This window comes from Enhydra lutris, unplaced genomic scaffold (genome assembly GCF_002288905.1).
Source record: "Enhydra lutris kenyoni isolate GAN:26980312 unplaced genomic scaffold, ASM228890v2 scaffoldscaffold9, whole genome shotgun sequence".
Lineage (NCBI taxonomy): Eukaryota > Metazoa > Chordata > Mammalia > Carnivora > Mustelidae > Enhydra > Enhydra lutris.
The window spans coordinates 65,426,335-65,447,315 of NW_019154093.1; the positions used below are offsets into that span (position 1 = coordinate 65,426,335).

Sequence of the window (20,981 nt, forward strand, 5' to 3'; positions counted from 1 at the left end):
CAGTGGGTTAAAGCCTCTGCCTTCAGCTCAGGTCATGATCCCAGGGTCCTGGGATCAAGCCGCATCAGGCCCTCTGCTCCACAGGGAGCCTGCTTCCTCCTCTCTCTCTGCCTGCCTCTCTGCCTACTTGTGATCTCTGTCTGTCAAATAAATAAATAAAAGTCTTAAAAAAAAACAAACCCACTAGCTTGAAAAGATAAATGCACCCATATGTTCATTGCAACATTATCTACAATAACCAAATGAAAGAAACCCAAGTGTCCATCCATAGATGAATTGATAAGGAAGATGTGGTGTTAACCATAAAAAAGAACAAAATCTTGCCATTTGCAACAACATGGATGGATATAGAGAATGAATCCCAAATGAAATAAGTCAGTCAGAGAAAGACAAATGCCATATGATTTCACTCATATGTGGCATTTAAGAAACAAACGAAGAAAAAAGAGACAAACCAAAAAATACTCTTAAGTACAAAGAACAAACTGATGGTTACCAGAGAGGAGGCAGGTGGAGGGATGGGTTAAATAGGTTTAAAAAAAAAAAAAAAAAAAAAAAGAGTACACACATTGAGTAATATATAGAATTATTGAACACTATATTTTATACCTGGAAATAATATAACACTATATGTTAATTATACTGAAATTAAAATTAAAAAAGAAAGACTTCAAGTTCAGTAAAATTTCATTTTGTTTTTTTATTTTAGTGTTATCCTAGTTTTCTAAAAGTACTCTCAATAAACTTGAAGACATATTATTAAAGAAAAAAGAGGGGTGCCTGGGTGGCTCAGCCAATTAAACGTCTGCTTTCAGCTCAGGTCATGATTCCAGGGTCCTGGAATTGATCCCCACATTGGGCTGCCTGCTCAGGGGGAGCTTGCTTCTCCCTCTGCCTGCTGATCTTCCTGCTTGTGCAGTCTCTCTCTCTCTCTCTCTCTGTGTCAAATAAATAAAAAAAAATCTTTGAAAAAAAAAAAAGAAGAAGAAGAAGAAGAAAAAGAATTTGCATATTCCAAAGTAGCCCTGCAAATAGTAATCAGTTTCCAGGAGAAGACAAGGACAGTATAGAGCAAACAGCAGTTCCATGATGTAAAGTGTCTGTTAAAATATAAAATTCAGCCAAATTAGTTTCAAATCAGCATTATTTATTAGGAGTTGTTTTATTTTTTTAAAGATTTTATTTATGTGGGGCTCCTGTATGGCTCAGTTGGTTACCCATATGTCTTCAGCTCAGGTCATGATCCCAGGGTCCTGGGATCAAGCCCCTTGTCGGGTTCCCTGCTCAGTGGGGAGCCTGCTTCTCCCTTTCCCCTCCCTTTGCCTCTTCCCTGCTCATGCTTGCTCTCTCGCTCTCTCTCAAATAAATATATAAAATCTTTTAATAAAAGATTTTATTTATTTACTTATTTGTCAGAGAGAGAGCGAGAGAGCAAACGCCGCACACAGCAGACAAAGGGAGAAGCAGGCTCCCCACTGAGCAGGGAGCCCAATTCGAAACCCTATCCCAGGACCCCAGGATCACGACCTGAGCCAAAGGCAGATACTTAAGTGAAGGAGCCACACAGGCGTCCCTAGGAGTTATTTAAACATAGTTGAGAAATCAGTTTATGTAATACTTTAAATAAAACATCTGTTTTTTTAATGTGGTAATTTAAGTTCCTACAACGAGTTTATTGAAATGTGCTTTTTGTTTAGGGTTCGAACTACAGTTCCGATTAGGCCCCACTTTACAGGGAAAAGCAGTTACTGTGTATACAAATTACCCATTTCCTGGAGAAGCATTTAATCGAGAAAAATTCCGTTCCCTGGAATGGGAAAATCCAACAGAGAGAGAAGATGATTCTGATAAATACTGTAAACTTAATCTTCAGCAAGCTGGATCATTTCAGTATTACTTTCTTCAAGGGTAAGTCAGGTGTTCTGTATGTGGGTATAAAAGTTAATGTGGGGAATGTGGGATAAAAGTTAATTTATTTTACCTAATTAAATTATCCAGCTTGTAAAAAGTTACTATATAAACCATGGCAGTGCAATTTTTACAGGATTTTTTGAGATGCAAGTAGAATATGATTTTTTGATTCCTAGGAAGTAATTATAAGACTTATTGCAGATTCAGAGTATTTTTTTTTAAGTAAACACTTGAATATTCTAGTCTTTTCATATAACTTCATTATATGATGCTATTTGCTTGAGTGCTGTTGATATTACTGACAGATTTTAGTACACTTATTTTTCCTTAAAGAGCATTATTAGATGTTATATGTATTATATTATTATGTAGAGATTAGAAGATAAAATGAGGCTTTTCCATTGAGTTTCATTGCAACTTTGTAAATGATTTTATGTTCTTAGAAATATATTTTTAAATGGGACAATTCCACTTCTCATTAGAAAAATAAGACTATCAGATGAGGATTTTTTTTTCTATCATTAATTGAGAAGTTTTTGTTTTGTTTTCTCTTTAGAAATGAGAAAAGTGGTGGCGGTTACATAGTTGTGGATCCTGTTTTACATGTTGGTGCTGATAATCATGTGTTACCCTTGGACTGTGTTACGCTCCAGACATTTTTAGCCAAATGTCTGGGACCTTTTGATGAATGGGAAAGCAGACTTAGGGTTGCAAAAGAATCAGGTAATGTCAGCTATCTTTCTTTTCTTTTTTAAAATAGATATAATTATCCTCTGTGATACAGATTTCAAAAGCTTTGATTCTCCTTTTAATTTTGTTTCTTAGTTTATTTAGTAATGTAAATAGAATCATATAAAGTTCTTAAGACAACCACTTTTAACCTACAAAAATAGTACATTATATGGTTCAACTCAGTAAACTAAGGAGCTCTAATAATAAAATGAGATCATTATTGTCTATAAGACTTTACTTTGACATATAAAAATTAGTAGTAAATTATTAAAATGTTTTGGAAAATGTATTATTATTGTATATAACTTTAATTCAACATTGAGTAACTATCTTCCATATAGAAGGTATGTGCTACCCCATATACAAAGGGTATATGCAAAGGGTAATATTAATTTTCTACTTTCAAGTTGAATATAATATGAGGAAAGAGATACATTCACTGACATAATTGAAACAGAACACAAGTACAGTGGAGGATTAAAAGTAGGAGCAAGACATGCTGATATACTTATATAAAATATATTTTCTACATGTATTATATATACATCCAACAAATATAAATCGAACCCCTAATAATAAGTAGGCACTGTGTACCATGATTTTTTTCAAATGCATTTTCTCACTATCTTTGTCTTATATATGAGGACACTGGTATTCTGAAAGATTTAAGTAGACTTGCTTGAAGTCACTTGGGGTACAGGTAGGATTTGAACCCTAGTCTTTGACTCCTTTTCTAGTTTCATGATTGCCTTGCTAGGTAGAATTACGTAAGGAAGTTTAAACTTATATATTGCTTAGTTTTAGTTTGTCTTTTTTTTTTTTTTCTTACAGTGGTCTTTGTTTATTTTCTTGTGTTGCAGGTTACAACATGATTCATTTTACCCCATTACAGACTCTTGGACTATCTAGATCATGCTACTCCCTTGCCAACCAGTTAGAATTAAATCCTGACTTTTCAAGACCTAATAAAAAGTATACCTGGAATGATGTTGGACAACTAGTGGAAAAATTGAAAAAGGAATGGAATATTCTTTGTATTACTGATGTTGTCTACAACCATACTGGTATGAGCTTCATTAACTACTTCCATTAATTTTGATGGAAATATTATAGTCTGGTTATTTTATTTCTTATGGTTTTATATAACATAAATTTTGAAAACACAAATGATGCGCAGGTGTCCTTCAATTAAAAAATCACTTTATGTAGTACCACTTTTTTTCTTTCAAAGAAAACAGTGTTACTGAAGATAAAGTCAGCATGGATTTTCAATGTGATAATTAAAGAATAAGAGAGTGATCGTAGAAGAGACATAGGATCACATATTTCAACTTGCAGTATTAATACTTTGCAGACCAACATGTGAATCCCATATAACAACAGCTCTGGTACTATCGTATATATTTGAAAAAACTGAATGACTGTTATTCAAACAGAAAGTTATTGGTAAACTCTTAGAAGTTAAATCTAAAAATTATACCCCTTACATGCTAAAAGGGCTTATTAAAGTTAACTCATTTGGATCCCAAGATTCTTTACCAATATACAGTTCTATAAAATGTATCAGAGCCTCCCAACTGGTGATCCTCAGGGAGATGATTGGTCCAATAACCTGTCAGAACAACTGGGCCTGGAGAAGCCTCTGGCCATGATCAGCTTTCAGTTTAACCCATCATGCCTTGCAAATATTATCTTCTCTCAATGCCCCAATGAAAACTTCCTAATATGTAAGAACTCAGTGTTCTTCACTTGAAAGGTTGACATTTTGATAATTAGTTTAACATCTATAATATTATTCTTAGCAAGCTACATAATGGCATTATATGTAGTTAGGATATGGCATAGGCAGCTTTAACAAAGAGACAAAAATATACTGATATAAGACGGAAACTGTATTTATTTCTTATAAAAAATGAGCTAGGCATCCCAAGACTGATATAGTAGCTCAATGGTAATAGGGAACGAGGTTCTTTCTCTCACATTGCTCTATCTCCAACACTTTGCTTCCAACTCTTAATCAAATATGGCCGTTCAGTTCCCGATATCACCCTCAACCAATGGAAATGAGGAAGAGAAGTCATACCTTTTAAGGGCATTATCTGATATATATATATTATATTAATATATATGTATCATATATGATATATATATATATGCACACACATACACACACAGCTGAACTTTGGGAATTCTGTTACTAAAGAAACAAGGGGAGAAAAAAATTGGGGTACAGTAGCAGTCTGTATCGGAGACTGTATTTCTAAGGCATTTGAGAGAGTCTGTGTAATATAAAAAAGTGAACTTTGCTTCAGCCTTAAATTGGAAAGTGTTACAAATCATAATGTCATTTCTGTGAAAACAGGTTTTTATTGTAAAGTTTTATCCGGGGGAGTCAACTTCCAGATTGGCAATGTGAGGGCTTCACAGACCCTCTACCCAGCAAAACAACTGATAAAAATTATTTTTTAAAAAACTGTTTAAAGTCTTTGGAAATTGTTCTAACGGGATTCAGCATGTGGAGAAGCATATAAGAAAATCTACTAACTCTCAGTAAGAGCAGTGATAGTCCATGACATTTTTTTTTAAGATTTTATTTATTTATTTGAGAGAGAATGAGTGAGAGAGAGCATGAGAGAGGAGAAGGTCAGAGGGAGAAGCTCCCCAAGGAGCTGGGAGCCCGATGCGGGACTCGATCCTGGAAGTCTGGAATCGTGACCTGAGCCAAAGGCAGTCACTCAACCAGCTGAGCCACCCAGGTGCCCTAGTCTGTGACATTTGAACCAGGACCTGCTTCTCCCTGCCCCAGCTCAGAATGATGATAGGTCTGCTCCTGAGAGGTACAGCTGGGAACACAAGGCTCCTTTTCTCTTCAACTCCCAGCATAGGGCTACAGTTGAAATGGGCAGGCTTCCAGCATTTCTCATGCCCCTCCCAACTCCAGCACTCTGTTGCATAAACTCTATTCTGGGCAAGAACAGCTGAGAGGTCTTGGGCTCCCTTCCTTCATCCAACCCCACTCCACTCAGAAGGGAAAATCTTTACCCCGTGCATGGCAGGGCAAGAATACTGGGCCCTAGTCGCCCTTGCCTCAGCTTGCTCATGGGATGGAGGTTCCATCCATGGGCTTCAGTCCCTGCCACCAGCTATAGAGCAGCTACATAAACATTCTGCCCAGAGGAGGAGATGTGCAGTAAGAACAGACTAAGAATGAAATTGATGTTATTTGGTACCTGTCATGGGACACTTTTGGAAATAGTGGAGACTTCGGTGGTAAACAAGGGGAGGCTGGTATCACCGTGAGAGCAACATACTAAATCATAGGCCAGCCAGTAGTTTAACCAAAAGAACCAGGGAAAGAGACAGCTGAGAACAGCCTTCCTGGGGTCAGACAAATCTCAAAAGACTGGCCTCAGGGATTATCCCTGCCAAAGGGTCCAAATTTAATTGGATAAGATTGTGGAGCAATTTATGCTCCAGCCTATTATCAAAAATAATAGCACAAAAGTGTAACAGCTAAGTGTGATTCCAGCAGAGGCAAGCAGCTTAACAAAGTTCAGGCAAAGAGACAGTTAAGACAACCGTGCTAAAAACCACTGTCATCCCAGGCTGACTGCCCTTGGCCCCAGCTGCGTTCTGAGTGGCAACATCAGTGGCTGCACACTGTAGGGGAAATAGACTTCACTGAAACAGTCTAACCAAGTTACAAACAGGCAGCCAATTCCTTCCAATTCCTGGAAGGAATGGGCTCAATATCCAGAGTTGCTACAGTATGCTATCTAAATTGCCCAATTTGCAACAAAAAATTGAGAAATGCAAAGAAAGAGCAAGTGTGACCCATATACACAAGAAAAAAGCAGGTGACAGAAATTGCCTTTAATAAGTCCTAGATGTCATACTTAGCCAATATAGACTTCAAAGCAACTGTTATAAATATATTTAAAGAATTAAAAGAAAACAGGTTATAGCAGTAAAGGGGAGGATATGATCATTCTATCTCCTCAAACAGAGAGTATCAGTAAATGGAAATCTTAAAAAATAACCAAATGAGAATTCTAGAGTTGAAAAGTAAATAACCAAAATTAAAAATTCACTAGAGGTATTCAGCAGTATATTTGAGTTGACAGAATAAAGGATCAGTGAACAGAGATTATACATTTTGAAGAGCAGAAGAAAGAAGATAAAAATGAATAGAGTTCCAATGAAAGGTGGGACACCTTGAAGCATACCAACATGCATCATGGAAATATCTGAAGGAGAGGAGAGGAAAGAACAGAAAAAACACTTGAAGAAGTAATGGCTAAAAACTTCCCAACCTTTAAAATTTGATTAAAAAAAAAATCTACGTGTTCTAAAGCTCAGTGTATTTTAAGTAACTTAACAAAGATAGCCTCACTCAGCATAATAAAAAATTAGTAAGCCAAAGATCCAGGGAATTTGTAAAGTAATGCATACCTTGTTTGATTGTGCTTCATTTTTTTTGCACTTCTCAGTTACTGCTTGATTTTTTTTTTTTTTAACAAATTGAGGGTTTGTGGCAACCTGCATCAAACAAGTCTAATGATGCCATTTTCCAACAGCATTTGCTGACCTCATGACCTCATGTCTCTGTGTCACATTTTGGTAACTTTTGCCAAACTTTTCATCATTCAGACTTTTCATCATTATATTTGTTATGGTGGTCAGGGATTTGTGGTTATGACTTGCTGAAAGCTCAGATAACAGCACTTTTAAACATTAAAGTATTTTTTATTTAAGGTATATACATTGTTTTTTAGATATAATGCTATTGCATACTTAATAGACTACAGTATAATATCAACATAACTTTTATATACACCGGGAAACCAAAAAAATTGTTTGGCTTGCTTTATTGCAATTTTCATTTTATTGCAATGGTCTGGATCCAAATCCACAATATCTCCAAGATGTGCCTGTGTCTTGAAGGGCAGAGGCTGTCAGAGTTAATTGGAAAAACAAGAGCCAACTATATGCTGTCTACAGGCAACACACTCTACATTCAAAGATACCAATAGGTTCACAGTAAAAGGATGGATAAAGATTTACCAAGGACCAGAACCCTGGAGGTTCGCTCTCTGGTTGTTCTGGAGATCACACAGCCTTGGGTATACATATGGTCTTCCAGACTGCCAGAAGTAAATGTGATTTTATTTTTAAGCCTGGCTTCCTAGGATTCACCCTGGGTCACTGTAGGTTAGTGTTCATTTAATGTTTGGGTAGAGGTTGTCTTTAAGCCCCTTTGCTAGTGAGTTGTTCTCTGATGATGTGTCTGTATAGGATATGAGGAATGTTTTTCAAGTCTTTCCCATGTCCTATTAGAATTGCTTCTGAGTGGATGCAGCCCCAGGAGAGCTGTCCTCTGCTTTCTCTTTCCCTAGTGCTGTTAAATTTGTTTATTTGCTCTGATGTTTTTCTTATATCATGGAGCTACCAGCATTCTTTCAACTGCTCCCCACCAAGGTCTTCATAATTTTCAGTAATGCCCTTATGCACGGAGTTCTTCACTCACTCTTCCAAACAAATTCACTCCTTTCAGGCAGAGCCCTTCATCTTCATGGCCTTTCTCCCTGAGCAGAACACCTGTGCCGCTGCTTTCTTGCTTTCTTGCTGGAAGTTAGTAGATTTTCTTGAAGTGTTTCTCCATATGCTGAATGCCCTTAAGACAATTTCCAGATACTTTAAATGATTATATTTAAAATTTTTGCTATTTAAATTGTGGTTGTGCTGGGGAGAATGTCTGCTGAGTTCCTCACAGCACCACTTTAGAAATCTGTGTTTCATTTTTAATTTTGGTGTATATTAAGATATAGTTTGGGTTGGCTTCTCTTTATTGCAGAATTAGAAATAATACTTTGTTAGCTAAGGTTTAGAATTCCTTCATTTTATACTTGATGTTCTTTCAAAAAAATAAGTAACAAAGTTTCAGGATTTTACCATTTAAAAATTAGGATAGCTTTAGTGTTCTTAATAAATGAAAATCCAAACAATATAATTATCATTACATTTTTCTCTTACATCTTGAATTCTAATAACTGATGATGAATCTAGGAAAAACCAGCTTAAATTGATTTTTGAGAATTATTAATTTAACTGTTATTACAACATCTCTGTTTCTTATATATCCTGTCTTCAAGTGTTTATTATGGATATAAATAAATAATAAAAAATAACTTATGTACTATATTACTTACTAAATGAAACTAAAAATAATAATGATTTTTAAACTCTATAAGCTTTGTAATGGTGCTCAGCTGACTGAGGCATGAACACATTCATCTGGTTAAGATTGCAGATGAATCTGAAGAAACTTTCTGAAGAAACTTTCCTAAATTCATTCCTAGCTATATGACTTTGGCTGAGTTACTTATCCCTCTGTGCTTCAGTTCCTCATCTGTTAAAGGAACATAACAGTAAGTCCTACATCATGTGGTAGGACATGAGGATTGATAAAGTAGTATATTTACCTGGCATATGGTAGGTATTCGATAGTTGTTATTACTTTTTGTTTCATGTACATTAACCACTCATGCTCCTCAATATGAATTCAGGGGCATTATTCTATTCTATTTTATTATTTGTCTTAAGATTTTATTTATTTATTTGACAGAGAGTGAGAGACAGCAAGAACAGGAACACAAGCAGGGGGAGTGGGAGAGGAAAGGCAGGCTTCCCGCTGAGCAGGGAGCCCCATGTGGGGCTTAATCCCAGGACCCTGGGATCATGACCTGAGCCTACGGCAGACGCTTAATGACTGAGCCACCCAGGCGCCCCCATTATTCTATTTTAAAGATGAAACAGAATATGTATAACTTTTGTTTATTTAAAAATTAAAACAAATATTCTTTAATATTGTAAATAGTTGGAATACCTTGCAGAACTCCTCTGATTCTGATTCTGAACTTACTGATATAAATGGATAAGATGTAAGCTACACCCTTTTAAAAGAAACAGAGCAATTTCTTGGCCTCACTTTTATCAGTCTTACTAAAACAATGTATCTCATTAACCATTCAAATTTAGCTATACAAAGAAGTTGCCTGTGAGAGAGTTTTCTTCCATCAGAATTGTCTAAGCACAACAAAACAAAGCCAACCAACTCACCTCTCTAGAATGAAAAAGCTCCATGAAGACAGGAGCCTTGTTCACTTTTGCTACAGAATATCCATCTCCCAGAACAGTGCCTGGAATAGATCACATTCTGAGTGTAGATATATGTAAACATGTGAATGGATTTCGAGTTAATATAGTGTCCTCAGGCAGTGCTACCCATCAAATGCTTGGGTAGATGTGCCTGGGCCTTGTTGGAGCTGGAACTGGTTTGAGATGTGGGTACTAGAAGAGGCGGTGAGATGAAAACGGACATGTTCAAAGAAAGAGAAAGACTAAGATGTACCAAACCTTCCTCAAAGTTTTAGCGGAAATGAGAAAGGAAGGACCAAAAGAGAGAAGGAAAAATAAAAAACCCACCAAGATAATGATACCTTTTGTACATCAAGGAAGAAGTATTTTATACATCAGTGAGGGAGTAATCAGTAATGGCAAATGTGATAGAGGTTAAATGGATAAAGTTGAGAAAGTCGCACTAAATCTCATGATTAGAGTAACCTCAGTGGAGTGCTGGATGCAGCAGCAGATTGCAGTGGAAAAGGAACAAGACTGTGGGGAGAAAATGGAAACCGCAGATACAGGTTGGATTTTCTAGACATTTGGTCTTGAAACTAACAGACTATAGAAGGAAGAGAAATAACTGTGTTTCAATGGGATGTATATTTGTTTGTATTCTTAGCCTTAGGGAGATATAATGGTATTTAAAGATCCAGAGGAAAGAACCTCACCTTCCTCCCCGCCCCAAAAATACAGGAAGAAATGATTACGTAGGAAAAAATGTGTAAATGACATTTGGAGTTCTGAAGATTGGGGCAGAAGCCTTAGTCTGGCTTTTAGGGAAAGATGTTTTTCAGGCTTAGAAGGAATGTTCCAAAATGTAGTTGACTCAAGGACCATCAAAATGGGCCAAGGACAAGGCCATTCTTAACTCCCACAATAATAAACTTGTTCTTACAGGAGTGTTAATAAGTCAGAATTGCATCTTACAACAATTAAAAATTCCTACAACAGAACGGAAAAAGGTATGGTGAAGTGGATGACAGGATACCACAACCAAAAAAGTGTTTTTCACATTACAATATCATAAATTATAGTAACAATTTAAACGAATATTAAATATTTGATGAAGAAATGTAATATATAGTTTCTATAATATACTATGACATTTAAATATTGTCTAATATATAAGACAATGAGTGGTGGATGTTAATATTTTATTTCATCTTTAAACTTAATATAGATACTAACTTCACTTTAATTACAAGATATTCCTTTATTTTTCCTTTTTATTTAAGCTGCTAATAGTAGATGGATCCAAGAACATCCAGAATGTGCATATAATCTTGTAAATTCTCCACACTTAAAGCCTGCCTGGGTCTTAGACAGAGCACTGTGGCATTTATCCTGTGACGTTGCAGAAGGGAAATACAAAGAAAAAGGAGTACCGGCTTTGATTGAAAATGATCATCAAATGAATGTCAGTATGTATAGAGGAGTACCACACTAAAACAGAATAACAAAATTTCTAAAATACAAAGTAAATGTATGGTTGAAAATTATTTAGAGTTTATATTTAATTTGAAAAATAATATTTAGTGGAAATATTTTAAATATATCTTTTTTTAACTATTGAAATTTTTCAGTGCATTCGAAAAGTAATTTGGGAAGATATTTTTCCAAAGACTCAGCTCTGGGAATTTTTCCAAGTAGATGTTTACAAAGCAGTTGAGCAATTTAGAGGACTTCTTACACAAGGTAAAGGATATACATTAGAATGTTTCTAGCAATTTTAAGAAATTTATTATTACTCTTAAAGGGATAACCCTTCTTTTCTCTGGCTAAGACATTATTAAATCTGTTATTATTATATATTTGTGTTATTATAAACTGTAGTCTTGGAAGCTATCTGAGAGTTAGCCGAGATATCTAAAGGGCATGTCATAATAATACATAATTATTTCTCTCGGGGACTGTTTCTTACTATTGGTTCCTTAGCACAATACTCAGAATATAGTAGAGCTCAATATATGTTTGTTAAGTGCATGGTGCAAGGTAAGTGAGCAGATTACTACAGCTGCCAAAGGCAGTTTTTAACCTCTAGAAAGCAATACACTGTTTTTATTTTCTTTAAGAAAATAGAGAGAGATGGGGAGCATTGGGGCAGGGGGAGAGGCAGAGGGAAAGGGAAAGGGGGAGAGAGAGAATGTCAAGCAGACTTCCTGTTTAATATAGAGCATGATGTGGGGCTTGATTCCATGACCCAGAGATCATGACCCAAGCCGAAAGCAATAGTCGGACGCTCAACTGACTGAGCCACCCAGGTGCCCTTAACCTTTTTTTTTTTATTTTTAAGATTTTATTTTTAAATAATCCATGCACCCAGGGTGGGGCCCAAACTCACAACCCTGACACATGCTCTACTAACCAAGCCAATCAGGCATCTCTCTTTAGCCCTCTTGATAGATTATTTCCAGTTTTTTTCATCATTCATTCTTTCATTCATTCAATACATACCTTTTGAACCACCTAGTACATATTAGGCAGTCTTCCAGGCATGGGGATTCAGTGGTGAACATAGCAAGCCCTTACTTTTGTAGAAGTTATATCCTTATAAACTGTATTATATATATCCTTATATGTGTTATCCTTATAAGGATATATCTTCCTATATATCCTTATATGTGTTATCTTTACTTAGGTGAATAAATCTGCAGCATAAATTAAGATAAATTGTTAGATGTAGAATTTCCCGGTCAAAGAGTATACAAATTTAATGATAAATTTACACGAAGTATTGTCCAGTTGCTTTTCAAAATGAGTTGTACCAGTTTACATTGTCATTTACTATACCCTCATTAGCATTAGACACCATTAATCTTTATAACATTTGTCAATCAGGCAAAACATTATTTTAATTTGTAGTTCTTTGCTCATTAGTGAATTACATTTTCACGTGTTGCGCCACTTATAGATCTTTAGTTAATTGTCTATTAATGTTCTTTCCCTATTTCCCTATTTTTTATTGGGCTGCTTGACTTTTTCACATTGACTATTATATTAGTAATTCCTTGTTATGCTGGCCTCAAATATGTCCTTCTAATATGATGTTGATCTTTTATTTTTATTTTTTTTAAAGATTTTATTTATTAATTTGACAGAGATCAGAAGTAGGCAGAGAGGCAGGCAGAGAGAGAGAGGGGGAAGCAGGCTCCCCACAGAGCAGAGAGCCCGATGTGGGGCTCGATCCCAGGACCCTGGGATCATGACCTGAGCCAAAGGCAGAGGCTTTAACCCACTGAGCCACCCAGGTGCCCCACTGTTGATCTTTTAATTCTTGATTATGTTTTTTTTTTTCAGCATACTCAAAAATGTTAGTCTTTTATAGCTTCTAATTTCACATCACGCTTACAAAAAATCTTCCATCAACATTCTGTTTTCTTAAAAAAATTCTGTCTTCTAATAATCTTACTTATTTATTTTTTATATTTAAGTGTTCAAGGGGTACCTGGGTAGCTCAGTCAGTTAAGCATCTGACTCTTGATTTTGGCTCATGTCGTGATCTCAGGGTCATGGGATCAAGCCCAGCATCGGGCTCAACACTCAGCAGGGAGTCTGCTTGAGGATTCTCTCTCTCCCTCTCCATCTGCACCTCCCTACCACAAACACACACTTTCTCTCTCAAATAAATAAATCTTTAAAAATAAATAAAGAAATGTTCAACACACCTAGAATTTATTTTTGTGTATTATATAAATATTTTTATTCAAAAAATGGCATTGTTGATAATCCATCCTTTTATACTGATTTGTGGTACACCATAAAGACTTCATAGTGTAGTCATATACTAAATGTATGTGGATTTGTTATGTGTACTATTCCAGTCTATCAATACTAAAGACTGTTTTATCCCTTACACTGATTGTATAAGCTTCTCTTTTTTTTCAAACACTTCCTGGCAGTTTTTTTTTTCCTTTTTCTTTGCTTTTTTAAATGATTTTATTTATTTATTTGAGAGAGAAAATGAGCAGGAGGAGGGGCAAAGGGAGAGATAGACTCCCTGCCAACCAGGGAGCCCAGTGCAGGGCTGAGTCCCAGGACCCTGGGATCATGACCTGAGCTAAAGGCAGACGCTTAACCCACTGAGCAACCTAGGTGCTCCACTGGTAGGTGTAATATATATACTCTTCCAAATGAACCTCGGAAACTAAATCTTGAGAATCTATTTATATTTTATTTATTTTGTTTGTGCTTTTATAAGCTACTTCAAGGTCTCTTTAGAGTAAGTCAGATGTTAGTTAATATAAAAGCAAGCCCAGGTAAGGAGTGCACTTAAAGTCATGAGCACTGGGTGTTAACGTACAACTGGTGAATCACCAAACTCTACCTCTGAAACTAATAATACACTATATGTTAATTAATTGATTTGAAATTTAAAAAGAAACATTAAAAATAATAATAATAAAAAATTAATAAAATCAAACCCAGTGGAGGCAATCCTGCACAACATCTAATTTATCAGGAACAAGTTCCAGCAAAGGGATAAAAATTCTTCCCACAAAACATTTATTTACATTTGCATTTTTTATTATTATATAAGGAATATGCTTATTGGTAAAAAAGAAAAAAAGTATAAAAACTAGCCAGTGTGTTTCTTTCAGAGAATGCAAAGAAAGTCATTAATAAGACTGACTTCTGAATAGAAAGCAATCTTTGAAGAAAAGGAACTCCTGATATTAGTGTATTTGGTAACACCTAGAAGGAAAATTTGTACTACCAACATCCTTAATGCCCTAAAAATTGTAGTAAGAGAAAGCTGACTAAGGCAGAGAAATGGGGCAGGGTTTGAAGTGATAGGAATCCCTGTGTTTTTCTTCTATAATATTCTTCTCCCTTCCAATCTCTCTCTTCCCCTCCTTCCCTATGTGTATACTTGTCTGTGTGTGTGTGTGTGTGTGTGTGTGTTAGGTGGTGTGCAAGAAGATGGGGGGAGGTAGGAAGAATGTTTGTGAAATAAATAAACATTTGTTTTATTTTCTGTAAAAAAATATTGTATACTAAAAATTTGAATATCAGTAACAGTTAAAATCTCCCTGTGGATATTTGCATTTAAGATATAATCTCTTCTTTCTTTTAGGAAATAGGAAAATAACAACCCAGCCTGATCCAAAGGAACACCTTAAGATTATTCAGGATCCTGAATACAGAAGGCTTGGCTGTACTGTAGATATGAACATTGCACTAGCAACTTTCATACCACATGAGTATGTTATGAATTTTTTTCCTATGAGATAAAGGATAATATTACCTACAGATCTTTACAGCTAGTATTAAAATCCTGAATAGAAAATAAAAAAAAGTAATTCACCATAATTCTGCTAGTTCAAATGCATGATGTTTTCCTCTTTTTTCTGTGTAGTGGACCATGTTCCTATATGTGTATATAATATTTTTTACAGTTGGAAAACTTCTTCAGCCATTAGTTAAGATCCTGATGAATATGTTTAAAGTTTCAAATAAGTAAATAAAGTTCCTGTGACCCTTGTTAGAAAATTTTTAAATGTAGAATTTTAAAACCATTAAATATTCAGCGTGTATTGCTCTCTCTGCTCTAGCAAGGGCCCAGCTGCAATTGATGAATGCTGTAATTGGTTCCGTAAGAGAATTGAGGAGTTAAATTCAGAGAAGCATCAACTCATGAACTATCATCAGGAACAGGTTTCACCTACTTTGAACTGCTGTTTTTTTCTTTGAGTCTTAATACTGTTTGTTACTGTTTTTACTGAGATACATAATTTAATGTGTTTCAGGTGGTTAATTGCCTTTTGGGAAATGTGTTTTATGAACGACTGGCTGGCCATGGCCCTAAATTAGGACCTGTCACTAGAAAACATCCTCTAGTTACCAGGTATTTTATTTTCATTTTCTTCTCATTAAAGGTTAAAAATTGAAAATTGCATTTAACTTTTTAAATTAATCTGAATGTTTTCCTTCCATGTGTGACTTCAGTACATTTTTTAACTGAAATAGAAGTTTTGATTTGGTAACTAGGGTTAATATTAACTTTGTTAGGCCAGTCCTTAAAGAAACTATCATCAGTATGAATCAGTTTATAAACATTACATTAATGTTTCTGGAGAACTATATACTTACTAGTAAATTCAAAGTTAATCAAATTGAGCCAGCATTTAGATCCTTATCTTGTAGGTAATGTGCAGCACAGATTAGGCAACTAAGGTGTAGTAAAAGCTTTTGCAAAAGTAACACCAATATTTCAATGATTTTCTTAGTAATTTTATTAAATTTTTAATTTATTATTTAAAATGTTAACCAGATAATGCTATAATGTTGACTTCCCATTTCTCATATCTTAGTAGATCTACTCAGAAAGTCTTCTGAAGATTTTTGTCCTATAAAAAAGTTTATTTCCTATAGTGTAAGACTAATCTTTATTCTATTTGTTAAGGAGGAGTTTTAATTTTAATATTACTAATTTAAATTCTCTCCAAAGAATCTCTCTGTATGGATTTAATATTTAATTGTATCTCCATAGGTATTTTACGTTCCCATATGAAGAAATGACCCTCTCCGCAGAAGAATCTATGATTCATAACCCAAATAAAGCTTGTTTTCTGATGGTGCATAATGGATGGGTAATGGGAGATGATCCCCTTCGAAACTTTGCTGAACCGGGTATGTCATTTTTGTTAACTTCTCTGTGGATAGGGAGAGAAAAGTTTACAGCAAACTCAAAATACAAACTGTTTCATTGAATTTTTTCCCCACCAAGGTAATAGTTCTTAAACTGTTTCATCACAGAGATGTCAGAGTGCATACAGTTTGAGAGAGAAGAGAAGGTATGGACAGGAAGAGTGGGATTCATTTTTTCCTTTCCCCCCTTTTCCCCTCCTGTCTTTATATGCTCAACCAGAATGGCTTTTATCTATCTATTTTATATTATGGTTCTAAATAAGATTTTATATGGTTAAAAATTTAATCTATTGCATTTTTAAAAATGCATATGAGACCATGCTAATACGATTATATTGCCATAAGAGATATTTTCATTCATTAGCCAGAGGGGTATTAAGGCATTTGAATAGCAATTACACTAAAAACTAATTTTAGGTTTCCCTTTCACTCCCAGCATTTTATTTTTCTACAGCTGTTTCTTTGCCAGACAGAATTTTGCTGGACACCCATCAATATGTTTTTCAACATTTAGAAGTCTTTTTGAATGAGAAGGCTTTTTCTAATTCAAAATCTCATTTTTCTTAAAGAATGTACTTTGGGTTTAAGTATCTCTGCCTTCTCCTTTGTAGTCATTCTAAATGCAAAAAGGCATTCTACTGCATGCCGTGGATTTAATGTAACCTATTGCCAAAATGAGTAACAAGGTAGAAACACAGCTTTAAATGGTTTTGGTAGAGGTGCACCTCGGTGGCTCAGTTGGTTAGGTGTCCAACCATTGACTTCAGTGTGGGTCCTGATCTCGGGGTTGTGGGATTGAGCTCCACATCAGGCTCTGCTCTCAGCAGGGAGTCTGCTTGAGATTCTCTCCCTCTGCCTCTCTTGCTCATGCTGACTATCTCTCTCTCAAATAAATAAATAAATCTTTGAAGAAGAAATGTTTTTGGTAGAATGCTGTCTTCAAAGGGCCTGTGATATTACTATTATTGATTTTCTTTAAAAGAAGCAACTTGGGGGCACCTGGGTGGCTCAGTGGTTAAGCCGCTGCCTTCAGCTCGGGTCATGATCTCAGGGTCCTGGGATCGAGTCCCACATCGGGCTCTCTGCTCTGCAGGGAGCCTGCTTCCTCCTCTCTCTCTGCTTGCCTCTCTGCCCACTTGTGATCTCTCTCTGTCAAATAAAAAAATCTTTAAAAAAAAAAAAAAAAAAAAGAAGCAACTTGTTTTTTTTTACACTAAGTACACATTTTTAGAAGGGACTCTAGGTCAAATTTTAACAAAATCAGTATGAGATAAATTAATACTAATTTTTTAACTTTATATATTTAAATAACCATACCATTTTAGACATAATTTTAACCAGTGTATGGTTTGTGATAGAAATAGTCAATATGATTTTTATTTTTTTTTTATTTTTTATTTTTTATTTTTTTTTTTAGTCAATATGATTTTTAAAAAAAACAATGTTTCCTTGAAGTAAATGTTTTCATGTTATTTCTTGAACTGTTGAAAGCAAGCTCCTTTCTTAACAGGCTCAGAAGTTTATCTAAGGAGAGAACTTATTTGCTGGGGAGACAGTGTTAAATTACGCTATGGGAATAAACCAGAGGACTGTCCTTTTCTCTGGGCACACATGAAAAAATACACTGAAATAACTGCAACTTACTTCCAAGGAGTGCGTCTTGATAACTGCCACTCAACTCCTCTTCATGTAGCTGAGGTACAGAAAAACAATTCATCTGCATTAAGCAAAGAAATGTAGTACTCTTTCCTTGCTTTCCTTAAATAAAATATGCAAGTATGTGTTTTCTTTTCTAGTTGGACGCCAGCATTGATTTGGTGGTAGTATTTAATACTTACGCATAACTTCACAATTCTAACAAAATCTTTTGATGCAGTAATTATGGATATCTGGGCTATAAAATGTTTAATGCATTAATATTTTTATTTCAATTTAGGGAAATAGATTATATTGTCTCTGATGATATATACATACCCATATCGCCATGTATATTATTAAAATATTTCTAATATTTTATTATTAACTTTTAAAGGATTAATATTAACATTTTAATAATATGCAATTATCTATCTTATTCTTGTTATTTTCTGATTGCTCTTGATATATTAATAGACAATGAAGTCACTTGTTACATGTTATTATTTAAGCACTAACATTACAGTATATCGAAGCTTGTTTCAGCCTCATTGATTCCATCTTTATTGATTATTTATAAAAATGTAATTGTAAACATAAAGGTTATTTATCCCTCTTTGGGCTTTTTATAGAAACTGAGGCAGTGCCAAAATTTATAGCAGTATCTTCTATCTAATACAGCTTTATAAACACAATTTTCATCCTGTTTATAAGATCTTTGATAGCTTCCTAATGACAACTTAGTGTTCTTTGAGAATGTATACTTACTGGAAAATATCTATTTCTGTTATTTTAATACAGTATTATAATGAATATGATTTGAGTCCAATGATGAAAAATTGATTTGATATGGAAGAATTTAGTGAACATTAGTTAAGGTGGTAGAATATTTTTTAGTTCCAAAAACTAGCAGAGGTTTTTCCTTATTGTGCTTTTAGAAACAGCTATATATATATAGCTGTTGCTATATATATATATAGATAGATAGATAGATAGATAGGTAGATATATGATTATTGCAACATTATGGCAAAACAGAAAATTAAAACTCAATTTGTTAATTTTTAAGTTATAAAATCTCCTAGGACCCTACTTGTTAGCTGACAGAATTTCAATTATTTTATTAACCTTTGTGCAAACATTATATTAAGAGAATTGGAACCAATTTGGTTTGTGATTAAGAGCTGATTACCATTTGTAGGAAAATCTGGCTTTTAGTGTAGTTAGACCTAATCTTTGCAATAGCTAAATGACTCACCAGCAGAAAATTTACCAATAATGGCCTAGTCGAAAGCCTGCAAATTAATAGTCGGTTGGAGGTATTAAAAACAAACACACATAAAACAGGGTGAAAGCCTAGCATAATCACAGTGTTATGGTTTACATTTTTTAATGTGACACTAACATTTTTCTTCTTCCTTTTTCCCCCTTTGTGTCTCTGTATCTTTGCAAAATCTAATCTTCCTTTTTAACTATTTTAATCTCTTTATAAATTTTCTTGTTTCCTGTGTTCCTGTGTTTCCTGTTTTCTTACATATGCACAATTAAATTTATTTGGAAATTCTTCTTGGATTTCCATTTTGTCTTGTTCCATGACATTTTCCTATGTCAAATCCCTGCCTAGTCTTGTCTCCTTTCCTACCGCCCACTTGCTTTTCTCTTTATGTTACATTTGTGACTGTGCTTTTTGCAGTACATGTTGGATGCTGCTAGGAAATTGCAACCCAATTTGTATGTAGTAGCCGAACTGTTCACAGGAAGCGAAGACCTGGACAATATCTTCGTTACTAGACTGGGCATTAGTTCCCTAATAAGAGGTAGGCTTGTTGATGCGTATTTCCCATCTAAAACTTTAGTTGTTGTTTAAGTAGATTAAAAGGCATTTAATAGCATTATATACAATGTTTAATAATTTTCAACATAGTTAATGTTCTCTTAAATACTCTACACCAACTTTTCTCTATCTCAGTCTGTTTTTATCAGGAAAAGTTTCCACTTTTCCTGGGGTAAAACATCTCCTCTTCAACTGAAAGATGAGTAGAATGAATTGATAACTCATGAACAACAGCATCTCTTTGTTTTTGAAAATATACAAATCCAGTTTTCATCTCCTGCTTGGATAGATGATCGAATCTTAGATTTTTTCCCATAGATCCTATATAGCTAACATCCTAATAAACAACGTATGTTCCCTTTTACCTACATGAGCCATTTCTGTGGCCAATTATAGAGAAGACTTTTTGGTCACTTAAACTAATAGACATTTGTTTAAATGTTTAAAGCAGTTTTATTTTTGATAATATTCTATGGTCTTTTTTTTGGAAACTCAGTCATGATAAGAAACCTAACCTCTTCTTTACCAGTAATAATGAAGGTAGTTAAAATATTCTGTAATGCTTTGCAGAGGCAATGAGTGCATATAATAGCCATGAAGAGGGCAGACTGGTTTACAGATACGGAGGAGAACCTGTTGGATCCTTTGTTCAGCCCTGTTTGAGGCCGTTAATGCCAGCTATTGCACATGCCCTGTTTATGGATATTACCCACGATAACGAGTGTCCCATTGTGGTAAGCATCTATTCTGTTTCTTGTATTTACTTATTTTGCTAAACTCGTATGTGGAATTTAAGAAATATAACAGATGAACATAGTGAAGAAAAAAAACAATTAAAACAGACTCAACTAAAGAGAACAAACTGAGGGTTGCTGGAGGGGAGGAGGGCAGGGGATGGGCTAAATGAGTGAGGCGGATTAAGGAGGGCACTTGTGAGCACTAGGTGTGGTATGTAAGTGATGAATCACTCAGTTCTATACCGGAAACTAATATTATGCTCTATGTTAACTGACTGGAATTTAAATAAAACTTGAAAA

The 20,981-nt window shown here is 34.8% G+C and overlaps 1 protein-coding gene across 3 annotated transcripts in view; it reads left to right on the plus strand.

Annotated features, from left to right (window-relative positions):
• Positions 1-20,981, plus strand: part of LOC111143215 (amylo-alpha-1, 6-glucosidase, 4-alpha-glucanotransferase) — a 79,167-nt gene that overhangs the window by 13,286 nt on the left and 44,900 nt on the right. For all 3 annotated transcript variants that reach the window (XM_022496784.1, XM_022496783.1, XM_022496785.1), the window contains exons 3-14: positions 1,698-1,908; positions 2,468-2,634; positions 3,504-3,707; positions 11,064-11,245; positions 11,412-11,523; positions 14,903-15,029; positions 15,381-15,483; positions 15,576-15,673; positions 16,319-16,458; positions 17,987-18,174; positions 19,804-19,927; positions 20,515-20,678. In XM_022496784.1, coding sequence (XP_022352492.1) covers positions 1,698-1,908; positions 2,468-2,634; positions 3,504-3,707; positions 11,064-11,245; positions 11,412-11,523; positions 14,903-15,029; positions 15,381-15,483; positions 15,576-15,673; positions 16,319-16,458; positions 17,987-18,174; positions 19,804-19,927; positions 20,515-20,678 — 1,820 coding nt within the window. The remainder of the gene's footprint in view (positions 1-1,697; positions 1,909-2,467; positions 2,635-3,503; positions 3,708-11,063; positions 11,246-11,411; positions 11,524-14,902; positions 15,030-15,380; positions 15,484-15,575; positions 15,674-16,318; positions 16,459-17,986; positions 18,175-19,803; positions 19,928-20,514; positions 20,679-20,981) is intronic.